The 25,779-nt window shown below is 35.9% G+C and overlaps 1 protein-coding gene across 6 annotated transcripts in view; it reads right to left on the bottom strand.

Annotated features, from left to right (window-relative positions):
* The window catches only part of LOC128878194 (QRFP-like peptide receptor), a 78,657-nt gene that overhangs the window by 37,986 nt on the left and 14,892 nt on the right, over positions 1-25,779 (bottom strand). For all 6 annotated transcript variants that reach the window (XM_054126201.1, XM_054126200.1, XM_054126205.1 and 3 more), the window contains exons 2-3: positions 20,651-21,066; positions 18,890-19,020 (exon numbers count right to left, since the gene is read on the bottom strand). In XM_054126201.1, the coding sequence (XP_053982176.1) occupies positions 18,890-19,020; positions 20,651-20,783 (264 nt within the window). In that variant the 5' untranslated portion in view covers positions 20,784-21,066. The remainder of the gene's footprint in view (positions 1-18,889; positions 19,021-20,650; positions 21,067-25,779) is intronic.

Genomic DNA, 25,779 nt, shown 5'->3' with positions numbered 1-25,779 from the left:
AAATATGCAATTTTTCCTCGGCGAACCCCAAATATGAGAATTTCTTCGCCCAAGGGGAACGTCACGACGCGTTTTGTTAATATTAACTTTGCAGAAGATGAGATTGTGACTAGCATACGAGGCTCTCAATTCTCTGACAATATCGTCCCTTATTCCCTTTAGCTTTCGCTGCGTTGTTACAATTTTATTCTATGGATACACTTATCTTATAAATTTTCAATTTTCCCTGGTCTTTCGAACGTCAAAGAGAAACTCAATATTCCCAGAGACTCCACGACATACGATACTCAATAACATATTTCTCTTTAATAAAAAAAATTATCAGGAAATGCTTACATCAAAAACATACGAAGTACGAATCATTACAATAAGAAGATACATAATTCATACTTAAACTCATACATAAATCACATTACTATTAATTTATAATCATGATATTCATTCAATAGAATTAATTATTTCATTCGATGAAATAAATTATTTCTGTAATAAATATTTGTTCATGACGTTTTCACTTTGTGTTTCCCTACTGTAAATTGTTTAATTTGTGTTCATATTATTCAACCTACATCTGATATTTCGGGTTGCGATATTCTCATGATTATTGCTTCGTATCTTTTTTATTATGTTTCTTCGTAATTCTTCTCATTTTTAAAATATGTTATTTTATAACGTATCATTTATTTTATGCTTGTACCATTGTCCTACCATTCGTTTTGCAATTTTTGTTCTTCACAGGAATCTGCCGAAAGCAAAATGCTAGGAGGAGCAACCATGAATTTCACGGCTGAAAAATGTGAAAGCATGTCCTCCTCTCGTATGAAATTCTGAAGCTAGGAGCGTCGCGTCGCAGCCAGTCTTTTTACAAGCATTCTAGCTCATGCTCGTGATACTGCGGGACTGATGCAAATCTTCCCTACCCAGATTAGGTTCGCAATTTTTCTGTCAAAGCAATGCCACGACCCAGAAGTATTCTGTGCCGCGACACGTTCACCCAAACTCCCAACCGAGTGATTATATCGCCGACAAATAATCGTGTTACGCATTCTAGAAAAACGTCATTTGTTCCAGACTCAGCGAAATGTGAAATTGTCGCGAAAGTAAAACGACGGTAATATTTTCACGTGAAATCATCGCGCGACAACTATTTTTCGTTGGTCCGATTTCTTAAAAAATGTCTCGCGGTAAAAACGGGTTCAGCGACAAGAACCATTTCATGTCGCGCTCCTTTAATTTAAAGATTTCTTTTATGAAAAAGCACTTCGCCGAGATGCTGAAAATTTAATAAAAATTCCGTGCGATTGTAGAATTATTTTTTCCCTTGCATTCTCGCCCCTCCCAGGACTATTCACGTAGAAGGAGACGGTTACTTAAATTGTTTTTATTTCATTACGGAGATATTTTGCCACGTCGAGCTATCATTATTGGGAAAAATCTAATAGTGTGATCGAGAGATTAAATACTTCTGAAAGGGCCCAAGAATAATAAGCGACTGGGCAAAAGAGGAGTCGATCGCATCCTAACAAAATACTCCGTCGCTATTGATCCACTGCTTCGAACCGAGTGGTTGCAATTCGAATACAAACGAGTATAGTTTGATGGCGTTCTTGTTACAGTAACGGGCAGTACTCTTTTATATTTTCAATTAATTGAAGAGTCGATTGAGATTAAACAAACTTATTTCGATTGCAATTGTAATTAACCTTCAATAGCGATTAACTGTTTGCTTTTAGAAAGCAGTATTTTAATTTAAACCATTTCAATCCTATTAAGACATATATGTTCCAGTGAATATATCTAGTTCCCATTGGCCAAATTACAATCAAAACTCACAAGAAGATATTTAAAAAAAAAAAAATGAATAAAATTTGCACAGAGACAAATTGTCTCTTGTGGCATTTGTGAAGCAAATATAATTGAAGTAGAAAACAACCGAGTCAAAAGGCTTAAGATAAAAATTTAAGCAATTTGTTTTGAGTTTCGTGAATAAATCGCAAGAATTGTTCTATTCGAAACATTCGTGTATATCTCTGCTAAGAAAGACGCAATTTTAATTGTGAGATTCAAATCTCGACAGTCTATTCGAATTATATGCATGCATTGCTAGACATGTCATACTTTTTAAAACATCCTTTGCTTCTTCGATGAAAAATGTAATATTAACTTCGGCCCTTTCTACGAAACATCAAAAAATTGTCGGAGGCTAAAGGAAGAACTTTCTCGACGATTCGGTGCAATTTCGACACCGCTGTTTCCGAGCGGCCTATTTTTGCCATCAACATCCGGCCTCTATTCTTCCTCCGACGGAATACGAATGACCGCTCATGAAATCATCTGTGGACTCTTTTTACGGGAACTCCCCGGGGTCTGACCCTCGCAGATTTTGGACAAAATCACACCCAACCAGCACAAGTGGTTTCGGGAAGTTTGAACGCTGCGGAACCGACAAAAAGACAGGATCGATCACGTACGTGTTGCGATCAAAACGCTTCGCCGAGCGTGTTCGACGCACGCTTGGGAAAATTGAATTCAGGAATAAATTCTGGGGCAGTCGACGCTCCGTTTGAAAATACAAACCGGTTCGATCGTCTTTCAACAGACCGATCAAGTATTTCAGTCCGAGGTATACTGTACAGAGATGCGTATAACGATACGAATCTCTTAATAATTAAGGCCTGCCGTTGAAATTGAAGCGAATCGAATTGAACACTGAAGTGTACGAAGCAGAGTAATTGTAATATTAGAATACAAATAATTCTGTGATCGAAATTCCACCTGTTACGGGTGGAAATTTTACAACACTCGAAGCATTTGTTATCAGTTATTTTATTCATAATGACTTTTCTGTTAAGGAATGATTGAACCAAAATGAATATTTGCAAACACATACCATATCTCATGAATTTCATCTCGTTATTTATATTAACCTAAAACACGAGGAAAAAGAATGTTATCTCATTTCAGGCGAGCCTATACTAGATTATTTATTAATTCTAATAAGATAACTCCTAACATATTGCAATTTTGAGTAATAAATAATGTATGAAACAAAGTATAGATATTGTCTGACACCTTCAAAAACTACCCAATAGAATTTCTTTCCTATTTTCTCAGGCCAACAAGATGGCATCACGTGTACTCCGTTAGGTGAAAAATGGAGTCGTGTTCGCTCGACGTATTATTCTATCGACAACTTTCGCCATGCTTATCACTCCACATAATATTTGCGGGCATTATCATTTTTATTCGCGACTGTGTTCGTCACTGGGTTACGCCTCCTCGGGGAGTCCCGTCGAGGACGGTCATTTCCATTGCAATCAAACTTTACGATGTCATCGTGGAATCCAAAATTGCGGACGAAATGGGAAGGCAGGACCCGTGGTTAAGTCGAGTCGAAGAATTCGAGGATTTCACGGTATAAAATAGGAACTCTGAATTCCCCTCTAAATGTATGAAATCGCGTACTTACCGAGTTGCTTTCCAGAGGCAACTATAGCATACAGAAGATTGAGGAAAATCCTTTGACGCATTGCTGGAGGAAAGAAAACTTTTTTTTTTTTTTTTTTTTTTTTTAACAAAACATAAGTGGCGTGAAATGTATAAGTTTTTATTTCATTTAAACGTAAATGATCTCGTTTGAGTGTCCACTGTAATTGTACCAACAGACCCATTTTGCTATTAAAAAGCCAAATCTCAAAGCCCTTTTGAACAAATCTTGTATCGGTTTATTTTGTTATAAGTTTTTTAAATAGATGTTATAATAGACGAAGAAATAGAAAATAACGATTGAAACGTTTGAAACGATTGAAACCTATCTATAAATTACTATCTTCCATTCATCTTCTGTTTCATGTGTCTAAATAAACAGGATAAATATAAAATACGATAATTCTCTGTGTCAAATGTAGCAACTTTAACTCAATCCATGAACAATCTTATATGCTTGAACAATTTTCCCATTTTTTTATTTTATCACTCCTGCAGATAGAAGCCTTTCTAAATCATCTATAAAAAGCATCATACCATACTGTACAAATTTGTTTCGTTATCCTCAATGACGTTCAACCGCGGCACATGTATTCCAATTCGAAGCCATTTACTTCTTGGAGAGCAAGATATTAAAAATGACTCGCTCCTTCGCAAACACTACGAGCAAGACTTTTAAGAAATGCTTCGATTCGATATCTATCGATGACATCAAATGTAATACCCAACCCTGAGCCAATCCTGATAAGCCAACTTAAAACTAATGTCCCTTGTCAGTTCCATCGGTGGTGTTCAGAACGAAAAGAAAATCGTTTGACGTTTACCGTCTTGATGATTTGTTTTACGCGCGGCCATTCTCCAGCGCGGAGAAACGGTCGAATTAACGAAGGAACTCGAAATATTCAATTCAGCAGAACGTTGGAAACGCAATAAACGTTTCCAAATGTAATCGAAACACGCCGTCCGTTGTTGTTTCCACGAACGAGCGAAAGGTTTAGAAGGAAGCTTCGATGTTTTTCGTTGCTGCAATAAAAATCGAACAAATGAAATCAGGCAATAAACTAGCACGTGCGGCGTCGTTCGGCACGTTCCCCACGATAAATTCCACAGCTGTGTGCATCAAACGATGTTGCAAATGGGACGGCATCTAACAGCCGTGCAATTTATGCGTTGCGTGGTACGATAACCGCGATATTGGCTGACCATTGGTCTCGAATTAACTTATCGGAGCACTGATACAGCGATTTTCATTATCAAACGATGTACCTACAGTTACTCGCAAAACATTCTTTTTGCCGCTTTTAAACATTCCTTTATGTTTTATATAAGAGCAGGTATTCCGAATGTCTTCAGTCACAAACATTTAATAATATTAATAGAATCCTAAAACGAGCTGTGATAATATTTTCCAACACACTATGAACTTTCTACAGCACAGCTAGAATAATTAGAGAAGAAAATTTCCTTTCCTTCGTCCTATTTCTATAGTGACACGCTCGCGTATCCCTATATTCGATAAGCGTCGCACGATGCATCACAACGAATTACTGTGCAATTGTCCCGCACTAACACCTCAATGTATTCCTCCTGACGCGTCTGCGTTAGTCACGCATTGTTGGTATTGATAATGTACAACTGCTGCGGGCAACTCACGTTTACCGCTAATCCGCTCATGAAAGACAACAAGTACGTTGTACAATGAGTGAGTACGGGACATAGTGTCTCTGATAATAGCTGTATCAGAACACGCACCCTATTCTCGATGTCGAATTTTCGAAACGAGAGAGGTTTGATACACGTCCAAAAAATTGGAATTTTTGCAGAAATACAGTTCATTGGAATCTGATCACAGTGGCCTTTTCCATTTTTACCGAAAATTATTGCAACGGGTAGGCACACCCATTCGAAATAATTTTGCTTATTTATATTATTAACCGACTTCGAAAAGGAGGAGGTTACTCAATTCGACATGTATATTTTTGTTTTCTAATATCTTTGAAAACATAATAGATACTGACAAAATTGAAGATGCAGAATTTAATGGTATTTAACATTCTATAACACCATGGTAAGGAATTGAGAAAAATGTATTTCTAATAATATTTTCCCAACAAAAATCTTTTCACCATCCGTTGCATAAAAATTGTGTTTGCAATTTTGTGGATTTTCTCATACTGTACAACTTTCGCCTGTCCAATTTTGTTTTAGCTGTTACAAAATTCGAGTTAGTGTGCAGTATAGATACGTATCCTGTTACTGTATGTCGAATGGCTAGAAATTTTAACTAGAATTCTCGATTAAAACGTGAAGAAATCATAACTCTTGATTGGTTAAACGGATTTCGATTATCAAAACGGGAAGCTGCGAGTCCGTAGGTAAAAATTTTTTTAAAAATATCAGACTATCGAAAGAATCGGTTTTTTAATTCTTTTTTTATGGGAAAATGTATAAAAAGTTGCCTAATCTTCAAAAATTCAATGAGAAAGAGTGCATAAATTGAATGAATAAATCAAGAATACAAGTTTAAAGTGCTCCGTTTTGTCAATTTTCTTTTAATACCTTTTTCCCCAAGTAGAGCTATAACCACATTCATAATGAATAAAACGAAATCATTGTTCAATGGTTCGGACCACTAGATCTGACGCAATCGCATTAATATTCTGGGGTCATTCCGCCTGGCGTAGCATGGAATATTATATGCATGCAACTTTGAAACAAAGTGGAAAAGACAGTTTGTTTATTCAACAGAATCTCGTAGATACACTTGTAAATAAACGTACTAAATTTCAAAAGTTCATGTCAATTACTTTCGCTGCAACAAATCATGAAAATTGCCTATGCCCTGAGGAGTCTTTCCTTGACTTTAGAGAAAAACCGCAATGTTGAATAAGCGATGAACAAAAGTTTGCAAGAAACGTTAAACAAGAATAAATTCACCTATCAATATGAAAGTTAGTTTACGGAAATTTTTTAGAAAGCGTGAAGTATGTAGTATCAGAAACTATACGCAAATGCTTGCGCTTAATAAATCTTCCAAACATCTAGGTGGAAACCGTCTTGCTCCCCATAACATGCGGCACGAAAATTCTTGCCAAATATGCACGACGTTCTAAGTGTGTTCCTGTGTAGTTCAAGCCAAAAGCATTCATGGAATGCAGTGAACCGCCATTCGCCGGGTTGATCGCTTTCTAACAATGATTTGATCTTTCACGAGGATACCGTGTACCAACTATGTGTAATTATGAAAGTCGTATTAGTCTACCTTTTCAAAGAATGGCGTTTCTGCAAGCAATGCTCAAAAAATATATCGATTTTTTCACATAATCTTGGATGCTAAAAGGCACTTATATTCATGAGACAAAACTTTAAGATCTTGAAATTATAGAAAGTTGTTCAAGAAGTGCATAAAAGAGATAAGAGTATTCAACGTTTCGATAACGCGGATAATATGAATTAGAAGTTGCTTAAACTTTATTTGCGAACACCTCGAAAATCGAAATGGCCGAAGGTAAAGCTTCGAACACGGTTACACCTAGATGGAACGTGACGAAGGTTTCGCATTGATTGGAAAGCGCAAACGTCACACTCTGTACGTCTCCATTCCGCTCGAATGGACAAATGTTATAAAGAGACATGCAGGACTGTTAAAAAAAAACGGAAACGGAGAATTCTTCAACTTTGTGAGTACAGAAGAAATATCTTTTAATGTAGAACAAAATTACAAAAAGATAATATTGCTTGAAAAAGAGTGACGTAGATTAAAATAAACGGGGACAAGTCTTTCGTAATAACATTCAAGCACAGATCTTCCCAAAAAAAACTTCCACAAAGCTGACTGAGCCAATACGTATGCTTTTGGGAAATCAGTGCTGTGGTTTGGGAAAAAACCACTAATTTTTTTGTCTGAATCTATCTTTGGTGGACTGTTTCAGTGAATGGAGTAGAGAAAGTTTAAATTAAAATATATGAAACTACCACCTATACTAGCTCCTAGTCTGACTATAACCGTACTATTCTACTCCCCTGTCTGACCAACTATGTCCTATTCTACTTTCGTGTCTGGCAGAATTCTATTGAAAGAATCTATTGAAATGTACTTTTTCTTTTACAATACATCATCATAATTATTATTTTTTTCACTTTGTTTTCTTAAAATGAAAGGGTATTCAGTTCTTAATCTTTTATACGATATTATATGAATGTTCCTTTTTCTAAATCCGAAAAAAGGCACTTGAAAAGGGAATAAAGACTTCTACTCTAGGGAGTCTGCCAACAATTTTCCTTTATCGAGGGTACCTGTGGGAACGTGAAACTCGAGAAACGTTGCCGCACCTGACGTAAATTGCTATATTATTGCCGTTTTGGTACCGCTTAGCGTACGCTTCGAAAAGTTTGTATGAGATTCCCCTAAACTTGAAATACCGTCAGAGAAACTTCGGTAACGTATCTGACTCGTCTTTACACTAAACTTCGAATGACTAACTATACTCGTAATTAGGTTTAATATAGTGATACGTAAACTATAAATTCCTTTTGGTGCTCTCAAAATGAAAATGGTATCTTACATTTGTAGGCAAGCTAACTTTTCACAGGTGTACAGAATTCATTTAAAAATAGACCAGGATTTATTTATTTTATCAATGATTATCTACGACGACCATATTGATAATCTTCTGAATAAAATATATATTTGACTTTTGTTTGAAATAACTACTTTCAGACCGTTATTTTCAATACATTTATTTGGAAATAATTATAGTATCGATTTATTTGAAATGATAGCTATTTGAAATAACGAATTATTTCATTACTTATAGTTTTACCTAGACTATTGAAAATTAACATAGAAGTCCCGATAATATAAACACATTTCTTTTTCATTTGTCATGTAGTACATTTTAACGAAAATAAATATGTCATCCTTTCAAATAAATATCCAAATCGTACATACTTATTTCAACGTAGAATGGACTCCTACTTTTAACTTTAATGACGTCAAAATATTACATCATGCTAAGAATCAGAAGAAACATTTAATTTTAGAAGTGCTATACATAAAATTCCAACATGTGGCTCCTCTAATAGAAAGTTTGACGTCACTAACCTCGGTAACATTTATTTTTTTATATCGAAGGCTTAATACTATGTTACTTCTATGCCATGATTCCACTTATTTTTACATGGTTAGTAAAATATTCTTTCGTTTATTTTTAAAATTCTATATACAACTTCACCGTTAATTTTACGGAATATGACGGCATGCTTGAAGTTTAGGTAAAGTTACAAGGAGATAATTCAATTTATTACATTTTCATATTAGTATCACTTGATTATCTACTTATACGTGTATATTTTATTTCACTGCATCCAATTACAATGTTTATGGTCTTATTAATTAATCATTATTGATTACTTGTTTACCTATGTATATAGAATATCATGTATATTGTCTTTCACCACGTCCAATTACGAAATAAATGCAAACATAAAATATAGTATCTGGTAGTAGCTTGGATAAAATTTTCATTCAATATTGTGACTTCAACAGAAATATTCAACGAAAAATGCTCGCCCCTCGCGCTAACAAAACAACGATAGGCCGTTTCTCGATTCTCAAAAATAACGATATTATTTTTGACGAAGCAGCCAGAGAGAGAAAGGAGGGATTCTCACTCGATGGAACAAAAACTATCGCGAGATATGTGTTTTCCAAATGTTTGTCACGGTGCCAAGAACGCCTGTCAAGAGGACGCCAGACTCCATTCCACGAGCAACATTTAGCGTTTTAATCTAACGAGGTTCTGACCAAGGAGCGCTCCAAGGATTACCAAAAGAAGGATCAAAACTATGTCAAGGTGGAATCGAGGAGCTTTCTACGTCAATGGCCAAGCGTTTATCGTAACTCGGGAAGTTAAGGATATCTTCCTGTGTGGAGAATTTGCTATTTTGGAACGTCCTTTGTAGGATACGATTATGGCATCTCAACAATTTGCAAGGCATATAGTAATTCTCGAGTACTTTTTAGAAAGATTCTTTACGCTCATTTTCTTCGACGTGACTGAATTTATATTTTTTTTACGAAACAATCTTTAAACAATGGCTGTACAATCGCTTATTGTTGAGTTCGGTTTCTGAGAGGTTCATTAACTTCGATAACTAGCATATGTACTGAAGACACGTGGGTAATCAGTCGCACATTCAGTAGATGCTACACATATAGTACTACGTAGCTACTACATAGTACATATACGTCATTCATAATTATTTGACAGATAATTCAGCCTCACTCCATACCACGCTGCCGTGTAATCTATTATCGGAGCTAATATCTTCATCTTCAACGGACAACGATAAAAATAAAATATGCAGTAGGAAACTCTTTTGTAAAAATTACGTTAATACTGGTCAACTATCCAATGGTTTTGAAATTACGTATTAATTCAAAATTACGTATTATCTAAAAGAACCTTTATTTTTGGAAACTAATACAGTATTCGTGCAATTCGGTAAACGTTGGCTAACATGTCTGACTTATGCTCACTATTTCTACTTGAGCTGATGTTCGGAAATATTTATTGTGGCGGCGTACTGTCTACTTCCCGTTTATCTTACTATCTTCTAACTAGTTACAACATGTTAAACGATGTATACAATATACATTTTTTTCCCTATATTTAACGTCTTTGTTTAGTATATTCAAACAAACAAAAATGTAAGTAGAAGAAGGTGTGTGAACTATGTTATATTAAAAGAAAGTGGGATAGGATACAATCTATGTACTGCAACGTGATTTCCCAACACGGTCCGCGATCCGCGTCGGGAAGCGCGCAAAATGAGAGTTTTCCGACTCCTCAAGCCTTTACGGGAAAACCCGAGCGCTAGGTATCAGGAGATACCGACGTGAGAAGCCGAACTTCACGAAATTGTACGGCAATTCGACGTCTGCCACGTCACGGTACATACAATTATACATATTATAATTTGAGTTAGATTCTGACTGAACCCAAATCATAATATCACAGATAAAATTGAAATCATCGACGCAAGTAGAAGCAGCCCGTATCGGTCAGACACTGTAGTCAAATCTAACTCAAGTGCATTGAAACTTTTCAATATTGATTCTTTTGTAAACGGAGCTTGGTGTTAAAACACTTTAAATTTGTATACAAGGAATCTCTTATTTATACTACAGACAGTTTCATGATGCAAATTAGAAGTGGCGTAAAAGAAAACTCTATTACTTGTTTGCGATTTTATGATGATTGCACTATTTTCAATAAATTTAAAACACATATTTTACTAAAACTAAAAAATATTACACTTTTACCAAACTGTTTGCAACCATATAAATAGAATAATTGAAATTTCGTATATTTTCATAATAAGCTCACAGACTACGGTGCACGAACGCAGTGAATTACTCTGCACCTGTAGTACCTGTTGCTTGTCGTGGATTTAAGTCATCGTTAAAAAAAGATAAAGTGTCGATAAAACGCCTACCAGAACAAAAATAAGCGAAAATCGTGAATAGCCGCTTAAAAAGCCAGGTTTATCGAATAGAATTTTAATGAGATCATTTGTCACTGTCGCTAAAATAGAATGTATTCAACACGCTGCAATGAATGAGACTCGTATAATACTAATGCACGGAGCCTTTCTGCCGATGACAGTGAATTTCAAACGACGGAATTTATTAAATTTTAATCTCTTAGCTACTTCTGTCCGTAAAGAATAAAGCTCTTCAATATTCTTAGAAAGATTAACGGCAGAATATTACATTTTAAATGTGATTACAGTTATGAAAGAGAATGTACTATATTTTAACTAATAAAAGGCAAGTACAAAAAGCGCGAGAAAAATTCTCTGCAATGGATGTAAAATCTAATCGTACGCCCTTCTAATACGGTTGCCTTTGACATGTTTCTCAAATCCGAGAACATTAATTAATTAGTTGACACGTTCTCATGTAGCTCGGAACGTTCTTCGTGACGTTCGAAGTAGAATTTCCCCTTCCGAAATGTACGAGTTCCCGTTTATATAGAAATTAAAGCAGTAATTTGCCACTAATCTCGGTTACCAATGCACAGAACACGGAATAATATCGCATTCGAAACGGAATTTTCGACCACAACTAAATGAAAATTCGCCGCCGTACTTTGGAGTAATCGAATATAACCGACGAAGCGATTAAAACGGTATAATGTAATCAGCGTTAAACGTGTGTCCTGACTTCTGTTTTTCTATCCCATAAGTATTTGTTCTCTCTATTAAAGGAATTTATCTAAATTATATGAAATGTATAATATTTCTAAATAAATTTTTCACCGTAAGTAAATAAACGTGTAAAGTCGATTTATGTACATATATCTAATGAAATACATATTTATTTGCAAACATCAAACTATGACTGTAAATCGACGAGATAAACATTTCTCGAGACGCTTTCTACGCAGCTCGGGTAAGCCGAATAATGGGTGTCGCAAACGTGAATACAACTCGATTCTGTTAATTGAAATTACTATGAATTTTATAATTCGGGGTGCGGAGCGTGGGAAACCTCCGTGAAAAGCGGGAATGGGGTTAAGGGTAGTTCCATGCACCAGCTAAAATTACCTTTGAAACGAACCTCCAAACGTGTAGCTCACAGCTGACGCCAGAGAACCTATGGCAAACTGGAAGATCGAAGAGAACCACCCTTCGGCAAGATAAATTTCGAATTAGTTTAGTTTCCAACTACTCTCCTTTCGATGCTACTACTTTTACAACCCTGCGGCTATCGCGAACGATAACGATCTCTGAATTGCATGGTGATAATTCAACAACTACTGAAGTATATTTCTTTATTTTCCACAAACTTCCTTCCCGTAAAGTTTAAGAACCACTGACGTAAACTTTATTAGTATTCGGAACCCCAAATAGTTTCAAGTCTTCCACGATATCACGAACTTTTCATTTCCATTCTTTCGAATATATTTAAATCGATTCGACACTTAAGTCACACATTCGAAATGGTACGAGGTGCCTCGAGCAAACCACTGTTCTCAACATTTAGAAACTACAATGAGCACGCGCCAAGTTCACGTAATCTACCGTTTAAAGTCAAACCTTCCTTGAAACACGAATCTTTTTTTCCAATTTTGTCCAAAGGAAACCTGCAATTCACTTAAATCGGCCCGTTCGCACAGCGGCGCCAACGCGACGAATACTAACTAGAGTTTACACGCTAGTGTTTCCTCTCCGTCTTTCGAATTCTTCGCTCCGTGGCTAGCACACCGACCGTCCAAGGAATTATACTTTATCTGCTAAGGAAACAAGACCGCTAAGAGGGAGCGAGGGATTTTATTTCGCTGGTATAACGAATAAATCTCTCTGCTGGCACGTTGCTTCCATTTTCTAGCCACCTTCTTTCTCCAAAGGGTAAGGCGATAGTCGGATTACGCACTTGTCCAGAAAAATGTCAGAACGATGGGTAATAATGGTCGAATTTACGAACTTTTCCACATTTTTTCCACTTTTTATATGAATAAGAATGGCGAACGGCGCCATAGAAGAATATTCGAGATAAATTATTATTTATTTCAAATAATATCTCGAATGTTCTTGTATCTTAACAACGATATCAATGATTTATCTTAAATTCTTGTCGAATACTTGGAGAAAAGCTAATTAGCTGAGCTGAATTACCTGTTATTGTCTAAAAAGCTAAAGATACGTCACTTAGAATTTTAATCTTAGATTTTCAATTTGAGATGGAAATTTTACCTAATGATTCTTCTTCACCTCAATCGCTATCACAGAGCACTGCCATATATAAAATTTGATACTTTATTTTATACTTCATTCCTTTGATGAACGGATCAAGTTTAAATATTTATTTTCATTAATTATCACTTTAGTCGAAACGTTTGGATGCACTGTAATTTATTTACTAACATTCAATAAATAAAGAAATTCAAGAAGAATGATAAAATATAAGCTGAACATGAAAGTACTATGCATTCAATTATCATAGTATCGGTATAGTTTAATACCGTTTGATATATCGATGCAACTTTTATGTCGTCAATTTCTTCGTCATGCTTTTTTAAAAAAATTGAATTCCAGTCCTGTTTTTAGTAGCGCGCGCAATTTTTACATTAGCCTAACACACCAATAAAAATAAACTCCTACACGGCCGTAAAACCTACGACGATAAGCTCAGTTATGAATATATGAAACAGTCATAAACAGAAATATATATACCGAGGTATGTATTTCTGAAGTATCGAGGCACGGTGTATACCGTAGAGTAATGTAAACGCGAAAGTAGTAAATAGCTATGAAATAGGGGTTGTACGTTTAGTAGTAGGAAGTAAATATCTTCGAACCACGCTTGAGAACCCCAGTGAGAATTGTGTGCGTTTAGATTTTGATTACTTTTTTCGAGAAACGGTAATGGAAGGCCGTCAACTCAAAGGATAAGGGAAGGATTGAAGGAACTGAAAATCTTGCTGCAAAATTGGGATCACGCCTCGAGGGATTTGCGTTATGTTCGCAACACGATTCGGCCGGAAAATCGAACGAAGGAACTTATGTGAATAAGTATTCCATTCGCTTTAAAAACGCATAAATCAGACTAGTTCTCCGCGATGAACGTTGCAGCACGATAATAAATGAGCTCTCCTTTTTTCGAGTATATTTTCCTGTTTTAAATAACGCTCTATCACCTTCAAAGTTTGCTATCTCGAACGTATTAATCAACTAAGCACCAAATTATTGGCATCTCCACTAATAGTCATTCTTTATAATTTACACGAATATGCCACGAAACTGAATAATTTCCGTTGAATAAACAAAAATATCGTTCGCATGCTGGAGATTATTTAGACGTCTATAATTTCAATAATTTTAATGATTTTCCAGTTTAAAAATTCATTAAATGTAAATTGATACGTAAGCAGATTACCCTTTAATTATTTTAATTGCAACAACGCGTTCGTAATTTGTTGTGTACTATTTCCAATGAGTATCGCCATAAATCCAGAATTACAAGTATGAATTATTTAATATTTTGTAGAAATTAATTATTTTGTTTTTAAAAATAACTTTAAAGCTCATGTACGCTACAATGTATAAAAGATCTGAAGGGATATTTAAACAAAGTAATTTTTATATGAAAAGAGACTTTCCTCACATGCTATTTGAATGTTCAGAATGTATTATAACAAAAATTGCAAACAAACTATAATACACTTTATTCGGATCTTTGCTAAACACTTTAAAAACTACATAATATTCAAATCAATTTTAATATCAGGAAGAAAATGTTCTTGCTAATGTCTTCTAAATAAAAGTCTGACACTTAAGGGGTTAATATTTTCTTTTGCGCGCACATTACGTAGACAGGGTGAAATTTCATTCCTAAACCTCGATTCCTGGGGGAATAAACTGTCAACGGTAATGGAAATTTACATCCACCGCGGACTCTCGTCGTCGGAAATATTCCATCATTACAACGTTCAGGCTTGTGTACCGCAAAAAACATGGTAGGGATATGGTTTGTGCCGAAATCTGCTTTCTCGAAGGAGTTGAAACAATTAGACGAGCCGAGCAAATTAAGAATTTTAATTGCTACAAAGTTTTAGAATATGTAACATTAATGACTGTTGCCAGCAAGTTTCAAGGATAAATTCTTCTCCAGTTTTTCAAAAATTTAAGTATTAGTTCACAATAGAAGTAAAAACTGATGATTAATAAATTATTGTATTTTTAGTTAAAGAAATAATATACACGATAACACTTTGTGTCCTAATTTCGTAGTCAATGCTTTGTGAGAAGAAAAGAAAATACTTTTATATACAGGTTGGTTTACCTAAACCAGGTCATTTTTGAACAGCGGAAAAATTTTTTTTTGTACAGATTACAAAAGATAAACATAAGTGAAAAACATATCGTACCAAATCAACAAGAGAGAACGCAACAAATCTTTTCAGACAGACACTGCCTTCGAATGACATCATTGGAACTGAAAGGATCGAATTGAGCTGATATTAAATTAAATCACGTCCTCTCGTATTGAATGGCGAGCAGAAACGTTTACCAAGACACGGATCGCTATTGGCAGAAACGTCTGTGAATCGACGACGGCGAACTATGGGCACAAATGACATTCTTCGTGTCAAAAAAAACAAGAAATTTTCCACGAAATGAGATAATAACCTACGTAATCATGCTGCAATTTCTAGAACGAGGAGAAAATTGAAGAAAATAAACTGACAGAAACTTTTAAAAGAAAAACTTTTCATCGATGTTCTAACATTCCTTGCGATACATGAATACTCTTTTGTATTATAGTTGTACAATTTGAAAAATTGAAGAGGACATCGAATATAAATAATCGAAACATTTATAGTGGGCATGATTGGAAATATTTTTTCTCCCCCTAATTATGTGCTTCCAAAATTTTCGTTTTCGTGTTAATCATAATAAACTTAATCTCTGTTACGTTTCTTGATGGAATTTTAATCCCACCACTCGAGACTGCTCCAGTTTAGTTGAGAACATAAAATAATTCAGCCACCGGTAGAAACAAACGATTACACGTCGGGGTAAGAGCAGATAAATCGAGGATGCGTTAAATCTGACAGAACCAAGTGCAGTTTAGTTGGCCGAGAGGGAAATAAAGATGTAACAAATAAAGCATAATTGACCCTCGAAAGTTGTAAATCAGATACATACTTCACGCGCGTACACGGAGGGCATCGAGCCGATTCTTGGATACGTAATTTTAGAACTTGGCACGATTCGATTTTATTTTCATTCGAGCCAGAACGTCGCGTCGCGACGCGCCATAGCCCCGCGTCGTTTTGTCAGCGGGACCGCGTGCCGTCGCACCGAGATAATAAGTACCCGTATAACATTCGAGTATTCGACGCTCTACATTTCTGAATTTTCCCTTCGCATGCCCTGTACGTGAAATGTATTAAGTTGACGCGTACAAAAAGAGAACATTTACAGAGGTTTTCTTGAAAGGGGATTCGCTATTGTGAAGCGACATCACTTAAATTTGAAATATTGTACCGCGTAAATTAAAACGAGATAATTTATATACATACATGTATATGTGCATACATTCTACGCGGAATTTGTACGCAACTAAACTTCTGTTGTGTACGGAGGAGTTCATGTTATTTACAAATAACAATTACAAATATAGCAGAATATATACAATCTATGAATTGACTTTTAATAACAGAAGAATTTTTGCTCTACGTGCTCCATATCTTCGATTATTCAGTAAAGGTTTTAAACAACTATGTCATATTTCACGCGCCAATATTTTGTAGCCATATTATACCACCTACAACGAACCATTAATATTATATATTGAACACGTGAGCACATTCATCATGTCTGATATTCTGTTTCCGGGACCATCCAACGCACGTATCCTACTATACCAGACACACATGCACAGATTGCTAACCAACTTCATATCCCAGCAAACTGGTTACAACAAATCATCCGTCAAATTAGGGAGATCATCGTTGAAATTAAATTTTACAAACAGGTTACATTGTTCATTAACAATGTTCCCGTATTCGAACCTTCACCATTCGAATAGCGTTTCGTTTTGTTAATAGACTAAATCGCAATCTACACGTGAAATTCGTAAAAAAAGTAGAATGAATCTACAATAACCATGTTCCTGCCACCTAACGCGACATCGCTTGTATCGTCAAAAGATCGAGGATGTCATTGAATGTTTATTTTTATTTAAAATGATTTACCATAACCATTTAAGTTAAATGGCAATTAGAACAAGGCGTTAGGACAAGGCGTAAGGGAGCCGACGTTGTTTCGATAAACTGGATACGTACACCGGTGGAACAATCGATCACCAGCAGCCCGAGTGAGCTATATAATCATCCCACGTTGCAAAGACTGTGCAAAGGAGACGACCAATCCGATCGCAGGGATATCAAGATGAATGCGCGATGGAGAATCCGTGCGACCGTTCCGCGATAAATCAGAAACGGCGAAAACAGACTCTCTCCACGATGAATTATTGCACAATGCCAGGAAGATAATAATAAACCACTGATTATTATTTCACGAAATTATCGGCGATCAATGGTATAAATCCGACGGAGTCGCGTCAGCGGTATTCAACAGAGGATTTATTGTTACACGTGCGCATTGAAATTACAAACATTACGCGGGCTGGGTGTACTCGTACTAATCAGTGTCCTTGGTATCATACATAATGATAACTATGACTCTCGTGGATAATTATGATACTGTTCGAATGATGCCGTGTCACCCTTGCCATATTTCCGATTGCATCGATGGAAGTATGAATAATCCAAGAAACAAAAGAAACCGACTGATGAGATCGCTGGAATGCTAAAGTCATTCTGGTAATTACCAGAGAGTGCTTAAGCTCATTAAGCTGTTCGAAGTTGGCGACTTATTTTTTTTCCCAAAATCACATGTCGAAATTAGATGTTCTACCTACTACGATAAACTATTACTATGCTGGTAGAGACCTTTTCGTATCAATATAATATTGCTAATATAAGTTTGGAATAAATCTGCGTTAAGAAAGGAATCGATTGGTAACATTCGTGAAACAGTAAATTTAAGTCAATTAAGCTGTCCGAGGTTGATGATCGATTCGTTTTCCCAAAATCACACGTCGAAAATAGATCCTATCTACTACGATAAATTATTTTTTACCGAAAGAGATTTTTTGATATTAAGTTAAACACTGTTTTGTTAACATTGTCATTTCAATAAGAGTATGTTTGGTAATCTTCACCATATCACTTTACACGATATAACTTTGTAATAAAGTAAGAATTACTATTGCAGTTCTGTTTGCAACTCTGAAAAAATCAAAGGTACGTTAATTCAGGACTGCCTCGAGTTGCGAATAATTCTGCGTTAAGAATACTTGAAAAGGAAACACTCCACACCGCTGCTTATGTTTTTTCAGCTCGAGCCACCACTCGACTCGAACGGTAAGCAGTTATAAAAACAAAGTTGGGAGTAAATGTTAGTAATTCGAGGAATTCTTACTTACTCTATTAAACAGGAATTAAACACAACGTTTGAGTCCCAAGATTATAAATATTTTCCATGTTATGTGTACGTGAGGCAACGAGACTATGGAATTCATGTTCGTTTGAAATGAAAGCCAACCAATTAATACTATCAATTGTCTTATCATGCGAAGGTTCATTTGTTTTGAACGTAAACTATTACCAAATCAAACGAACACCATTAAACACTGTATGTATTATGATTCCTTTTCAAAGTAAACTATTAAATTGGACAGCGAATGTAATGACAGAAACAAGAATACAATTTTTCATTGTTAAAAATGAAAATCATACATTTCTGTATGTTGCGAAAAACTCACCTTCACGGGAATGCAGAAGATTATGAGCAAAAGATCAGCCGTTGCTAAACCACCCAAAAAGACGTTCGTTGGCGTTGCTGGTAAAGGTCTTAATCTCGGGCACAGTGTGGAGGCGATGATAACGACGTTTCCTGAAATAAAAAAAAAAACTATGAATTAATAAGTTGTTCTCATCATTTATAATTAAAACTTGCCGATTAAAGCTAAATAAGCTCCTCAATATTTATATAGCAAAGAATATTGTTATTAGTATAGTAATTCTGTAAAATTATTCGTTTGAAATTCTACAATTAATTTATAAGTACATTAACAGTTCAAATAGTAATATTCACAACGTGATAGTCGAAGTATTATATACTTATGAAAGTTATATTAATAGTATTCGAATGGTCCCAGCTCAAGTAAAAATAAATTTTACGAACAAAGGAACCCTAACTGCTCAAAAGCTGCATATTTACATTTTTCATAGATTATAGAATCAATAGATCGCTAAATAGTATAATAAATAAGAACAGATCTGATTCCGTTCATTAAAATTTGCGCCTCGACTCCTCGAATGTAATTGGAGATTACCGAAATTTCCTTCCGGTATAATAAATCCAGCTTCGCAGGGTATAGTGACGTTTACTATTAATATTAAGGGCAAACTTTATGTTTGTAGTGCACTTAAAGTTAGATTGCATCTGATGGTTCGTATGCCTCATAACAATCTCGATTCCAAAAGATAATTTGCAACAGCTGCGCTCTAGAATATAGTTTGACATCCTACCGCGAACGTAATTGATACGCGACTTGATGGATATAATCCTCGCGGATGATCGTGCTTCATTTTTACAGTAACGATCTCGAGAATGTTTGAATATTCAGCTTGAATAAGAAAAACATGAAAGAAAATTATAGAAACATACGGAATGCAATTGAAATTAGCATTAATGCAATTCAAATGTCTGCATAATTTGTGTCAATGGGGAATCTAATGAAGATTACGGCTATGACAAAACCCAGGATGTCAGCGATAAAATAAATTATCGCGTCGGTGGTGTTCAAATAAACAACTCGGTGATACAACCTGACAGGCGATAAGAGAAAATCAAGTGCAATAACAACGCGAGTGAAGAATGTTCACTCCGAAACTGAAGTAGTAGTTCTTTACAGATCAGTAATGCCAAGTACAAAAAAAAAGCAGGAATTGAAACAAAGTACAACAAAAAAGAAAATATACATGTCGAACCGAGTAACCTCCTCCTTTTTCAAAGTCGGTTAAAAATGAATCGTTTGATTGAAGTTATAATTTCATGTTTAGTTTCAGGTACATATACTAACGATTCAATTTCTATAGAATTTTGAATTATCGATATAATTTTAAACAAATACTAAAATATTTCACTCATTGCTTGATTTACTCTCTATTTCGTAACATATTCCTTTCTAAATTTTGTAATCGTCATTCAAAATTAAATTTCCATCATTTCTGTTTCGAACCTCACCGAACGAGAATATGATACAGTAAATTAGCATTTATCGCTCGTGTTCAACTTGGTTGGTCATTAAGAGGGTCAATATGTACAAAATCCTTAAGTGACTTTTAGAAGACCCTTTATAATTAGCTTCCAAACGTTGAACAAATGTTTGCCAGCACATTCGAAATAGGAGAGAAGAGTCTGCAAGCACAGACTCGTGCGTGTGGCAATCAACGATCACAATCTCGCGCGTATAGCAATCAACGCTCACAGACTCCCGCGTATAGCAATCAACACTCACCGACCAAACCGAGGAAGAACGTGAAGGAGTAGACGACGAGGACAGGTCCAAGTTCCGTCCAGTCGAAGTAACTCAACGACTCGTTGATGTCGTAGTCGAGAAAATCGTCCGTCGCATTAGTCTCGTTCGACATGACTGCGATTAGCTTCTTGGTGACGACACTTCAGAGGCTACGACCACTTGTCGAGCGTTCGCGCGAACGTTTTCCATCATGTACTTTTTACTCGCTCCGCGTAACTGCACGGCAATTTGCAAGCGTGTTCCGTCGCTCTCTTTCTCTCGCTCTCTCTTGCAAGCCACCGAGTCCCTCGAGGATCCTCAAAGCTTCACGCGAGGAGGAACGTTGTTCTGCTCCTCGATCGCCGATTTTCTCGCTGGCATGCTTTCTCGCCCAGCGTTTCGACACCGACTTAATCCTTGAAGCAAGAAAAAAAAAAACACCATTGATTACTTGCCGACGGGAAAAGCAAATTCTGGGAGATGAAAACGGGAAACATGAGAAAATTTGTGGAGTTTATGTGCACTATAACGCAGGCTAAGTTAAGCCTCGTCCTTATGGGGGAGCTTAAGTTTATACGAGACAAGTAATTACTAACGTAAATAATTATTAACATCGACGGTGTTTCGTAGGTTTTTAGAAAGACGAGGAGAACCATGAATTCTGCATAGAACATGAATAACTTTCGTGTGGCTACTCTACGCAGTTCCTCATTGAAAGTTATTATATATTTGTATTTATATTATTTAAAATGGCACGAAGTAATTTTCGAGATAATTAAATTAATTATGACACAAACACGATCACTGCATTCACACGATCGATAATATTTTTACTGAGAAAATAATCAAGAGAAAATCAAGGTTTTAGTTTATGTATCTCGAATATCGAAATAATAGTATAATAATTAGTATATGATCCATCCTAGACAAAAAATTTGATTGTCGTTCTGTGATAACTGCTGCTGTCGAATAAATAAATATATAAAGAAATTGATAATTGTTATGGTCATTAACTTAAAAATAGCTTCACTACCTTTTATCCTTAATTGTCTGAAAATCGGTGGAAACATTTGTGTAAATAAATTAAAAACACGATTTTAATCAAGTAAGTCGATAGAAACCATTTAAATGAAAACACTAAAGCAATGTCACGGGATGTGCCCCAGAGTAAACTTCAGTTTCGTACTTTCTGAACTGAAACTGCATATTTATATTCATCTTGCAAAAAGATTGCATGCCATACTATTAATTTTAAATCAAGTTTGCCACGAATTGATAATAAAATTAAATCAAAGATTAAACATGTAGACAATGAGTATGCGACTTTAAAGAAATTAATTTGGTATCAAACATAATTCGATCGTGGTAATTATATATTATATTTTCAAACCTTTTCGGTGCGATGAATTTCCCGAATGGAAAGACTTACGCGAAACCAGAAGGTATACATTATTCACCAGCGACAGACATGTCCGAATCGTTCCCAAGAGGATAACATTTTAATTTTATGCGCTTCCTGCACATCTCAACCGGAGCGGTTTGGAGCTCTATTAATTTACTCGGCCGACAAAGTACACGATGCTTTTAATGAACCCCGGTTTCACCCTCTGCTACAATACGTGAAATTCAATTTATGCTTCGCATCCGATACGAAAGCCATGTGTCGCCTGCAGAATATGCAATTTACCCGGCTTCGAATGCCTCCCTGGGTCGATTAAGTCGCCAAACACATTAAGAACCACCAATTATAGTGCTCGTGTAATTCTGTAAAATAACGGAGACTGAACTATCGAAATTGTGGTGAAGCCCGGACCGAACGGAGAACATTTTGCTCCAGCTTAGCAACGCCAACGATAAATTATCGAGGATACTATGGAGTATATGTATGCAGAAAACAAGAAGAGGTAAATAAAACCTTACTGTGATCTTGTATCGATGATCATCTCTGTTCTCTTTTCCTTGCTTTACGTATTTCGTCTCTTTTCGTCTAAACAATTATTTACCAATTTCTCTATGGTGGGAAAAAAAGTTATTTTTAAGATTTTTCTTGCTCCATGTCCATGTCTTTACTCCCATGTCATTCACAAATTAAAAATAAATCTTAAGAATTGCTGACTTTTAGTGAGAGAGCAACCTCTGACAGCATTCTTATTATATAAAATAGCGTGATAGCAACTATCAAACGACCTTGTATATCGTGGATAGAAACTACGATTGTATGGCGTGGTATCCAGAAAAGTTGTTTCTATAGCCGCACGCCGAATTCACAAGGAACTGCGCTGACCAGTTGGCAGAATGCAGATACGGAAACTGGAAACTTTTCACTCGGCAAAGATACATTCTTCGCGGTTTTCTCGCGCCGTCGTCCTACTTTAACGCAATTGAGAAGTTTCAACGGAATCACGCAACGTATAATACAAGCACCAGGATTCCCAGAGAATCGAGCGGGAAATTTACATTAATCTGCTCGGTTCTTGAGAACTCAGCTGTGACCGTTGCACTTTTAATACAACCGAGACGTCTTGGATATCTGTTTTAAAAGAAAGGCAGCAGAAAAGTGTAGTTGTGTAAAATCGCGCGTAATAATTTATATTTAGATTGCATCTGTAGAATTATTACATTTTATAGTCATATTCTTAATCTAAATTATAATAATAAATTATAATAACATTATTATTATAAATATTTTCATTCTAAATCTAATTGAAAAATACAGGTACTCCTGTTACTTGTAAATGACTTTCTAATTTCACTTCCTCATTTTTTATCTTTGTTTTCGACTTAAATGAAACTGTCGACTTAAAAGTTCATTTATTGTATAATTATTTGAATTTATTATACCTGAAGGGAACCGCGAATTAATATTGTCCAATTAATAAAGTAATCATTGCCTTTGACAGGCTTAATTAGATCACATCTATATGCATATTTGTGTAATAGAAATTATGAAATACACGATGGCTAGCCTGCGAATTTTATGCATTAATGGTATACTTTATGTAATATGAACACGATTTACAAAACGTGTACAGAATATATTTGATAATGTCATTGGTATTTATTCTATTTCTTCACACTATAAATGGATGCTCCTAGTAATCAGTAGCTACCGATTATCTTTCAATCGTGCCATAAATTCACCAGCAAATAATGCTTATGTTACCGATGACACGAATCCCCTTGAAACTTTATCGTTAAATAACTGCTAAGCCATCAACCGTCCACCCGTAAAACCCTACGCCAGCGGCTTCAGGAGCTTATTAAAGCAGCCTATTAAAAAGCGAACATCGTACTGAAGTGTGTCTCGTTGCAAGCTCGACTCCGTTTGAAAAGATTGCCGTGCGACGCCCGCGAGTGCTCGTTTTCAAGGATTTCTCTCACGGTTTTATAACGGGACGAGTTTTCAATAAGCAAAACCCAAGTAATAAAATCATCAGGTCGCGAAACGTGTTGCGCTACCATCGTCGCAGCCGTGACCTCGGCAGCAAGCTTCGTTAAATCTGATTGCAGATCGAGATTCGCTTCGTCTTCACCGTTGAAATTGAGTCTCGGACAAGAAGCACTTTAGACGCGAACACGATCCGCGCGATGTTCCCAAACAAACGGTTGCCGAGCTTCTTGGCCATTGTACACTTTGCACGGATGATGTTTTTCAGCGATAATTACAGTACTTGTCGAGTCAGGGTAACTCTTAGTAGACGTACATTACACCGTCGCATTTGTCATTTTTTCGAAGAGGCCAAGTAAAGAGGTGTTTTATGATAAATTCGTATGGAAGTGGAATAATCATATTTGAATTCATCGACAGGGTTTTCAAATAATTACGTAGATGATTTACTTAAATTTTGGTTAATTTCCAGCTGACGATGCCTTTTATTTTCACTGTTAAAAAGAACGATGAGAAATTCTCGTTCGAGACAACTTCTAGAGTGACGCAATTAATGTTCCTTAATTTTCGAATTTTTTGTGTATCAATTTCTGAATCGATTCGCACGTCATTGAGCGAAATAAAATGAAATAAATTTAATACAATAACTGACTAAACTATAAACATTTTTTTCGGCTCACGCGGTTTTCTATAAAGAAAACAACGATTTCGATTTACACGTTCCTCTGAGAAACCGATATTCCGAGTAAATTGGGGGGTAGGTGTATAAATCTATTATCGATATAAAAAAAAAAAAGAGTACAGCGAAAAATTGCACCTGCACTTCGTTGAATCAATCCTCGTACAACTGTTTGAGACAGCTTCGATTTATTCAGGCTGGACGTATGTGTTGGACTTGGCTCGTACGCTTGAAATATATTAGACATTACACCAGAGAGCATATGTCGTTAATATGCATTGAACATGGGCACGACAACAATATCGCTCGTGTATCCAGGTACTGAAAACGTAAAGGGTGTATTCCACTAGAATCGAATCTCGAAAACATGTTTTGCTTACACAAGCTATACAAAGTAATTCTAATAAAAGATCTCTCCAAGTATAGTATTGGTTAAAGATTCGACTAAAAGAATGTCTGGCTCCCATCAGTAGAGAAATGTAAAACTAATTAGAAAGGAGAGAAATTAATTGTCTAATAGGGACCGTTAACTGTCTATTCTTCGTACTATTTACAATTTAGTACAAAAATAAGAAGTAGATTCTCTGACATGCGCGTCCTCTTGAAGTCAAGATTTTATTAAAGAGGCTCGTCCAGAAGGAATTTCTCCGCTGAGATAGAACATGATTGACTCCCTGTGACCGCACGACTGAAAGGAACCCTCGACAAACCCAAATTATTTCAAATCCTCGCATCAGCTTTGCGAGTCAGCTCCGGAAGAGCGGAACTCGTGTCCGATGTAGCTACTGGATGAACTTCCCCATATCATCGTGAACAAATTAACCCTGATTCACAGACCGATCTGTGATTTATCAGATCGACACAATTTTAAACTCGGGTGGAATCAGCGAACAGGTGCTCAGAGTTAAATGATTTCCTATTTCTTTCAATTAGCGAGCCAAGTGAATTTATAGTTCACTCCAAGGCAATCCCAGTTGGTAAATAATCCGTTCCTCGATTCACTAATTCGCACGTCTAATTGCTTCGCGGAAGTCCAATCGAAGTTGTTACATAATTGCGCAT

This window comes from Hylaeus volcanicus, chromosome 6 (genome assembly GCF_026283585.1).
Source record: "Hylaeus volcanicus isolate JK05 chromosome 6, UHH_iyHylVolc1.0_haploid, whole genome shotgun sequence".
NCBI lineage: Eukaryota > Metazoa > Arthropoda > Insecta > Hymenoptera > Colletidae > Hylaeus > Hylaeus volcanicus.
This window is presented reverse-complemented; position numbering and strand designations above follow the sequence as displayed.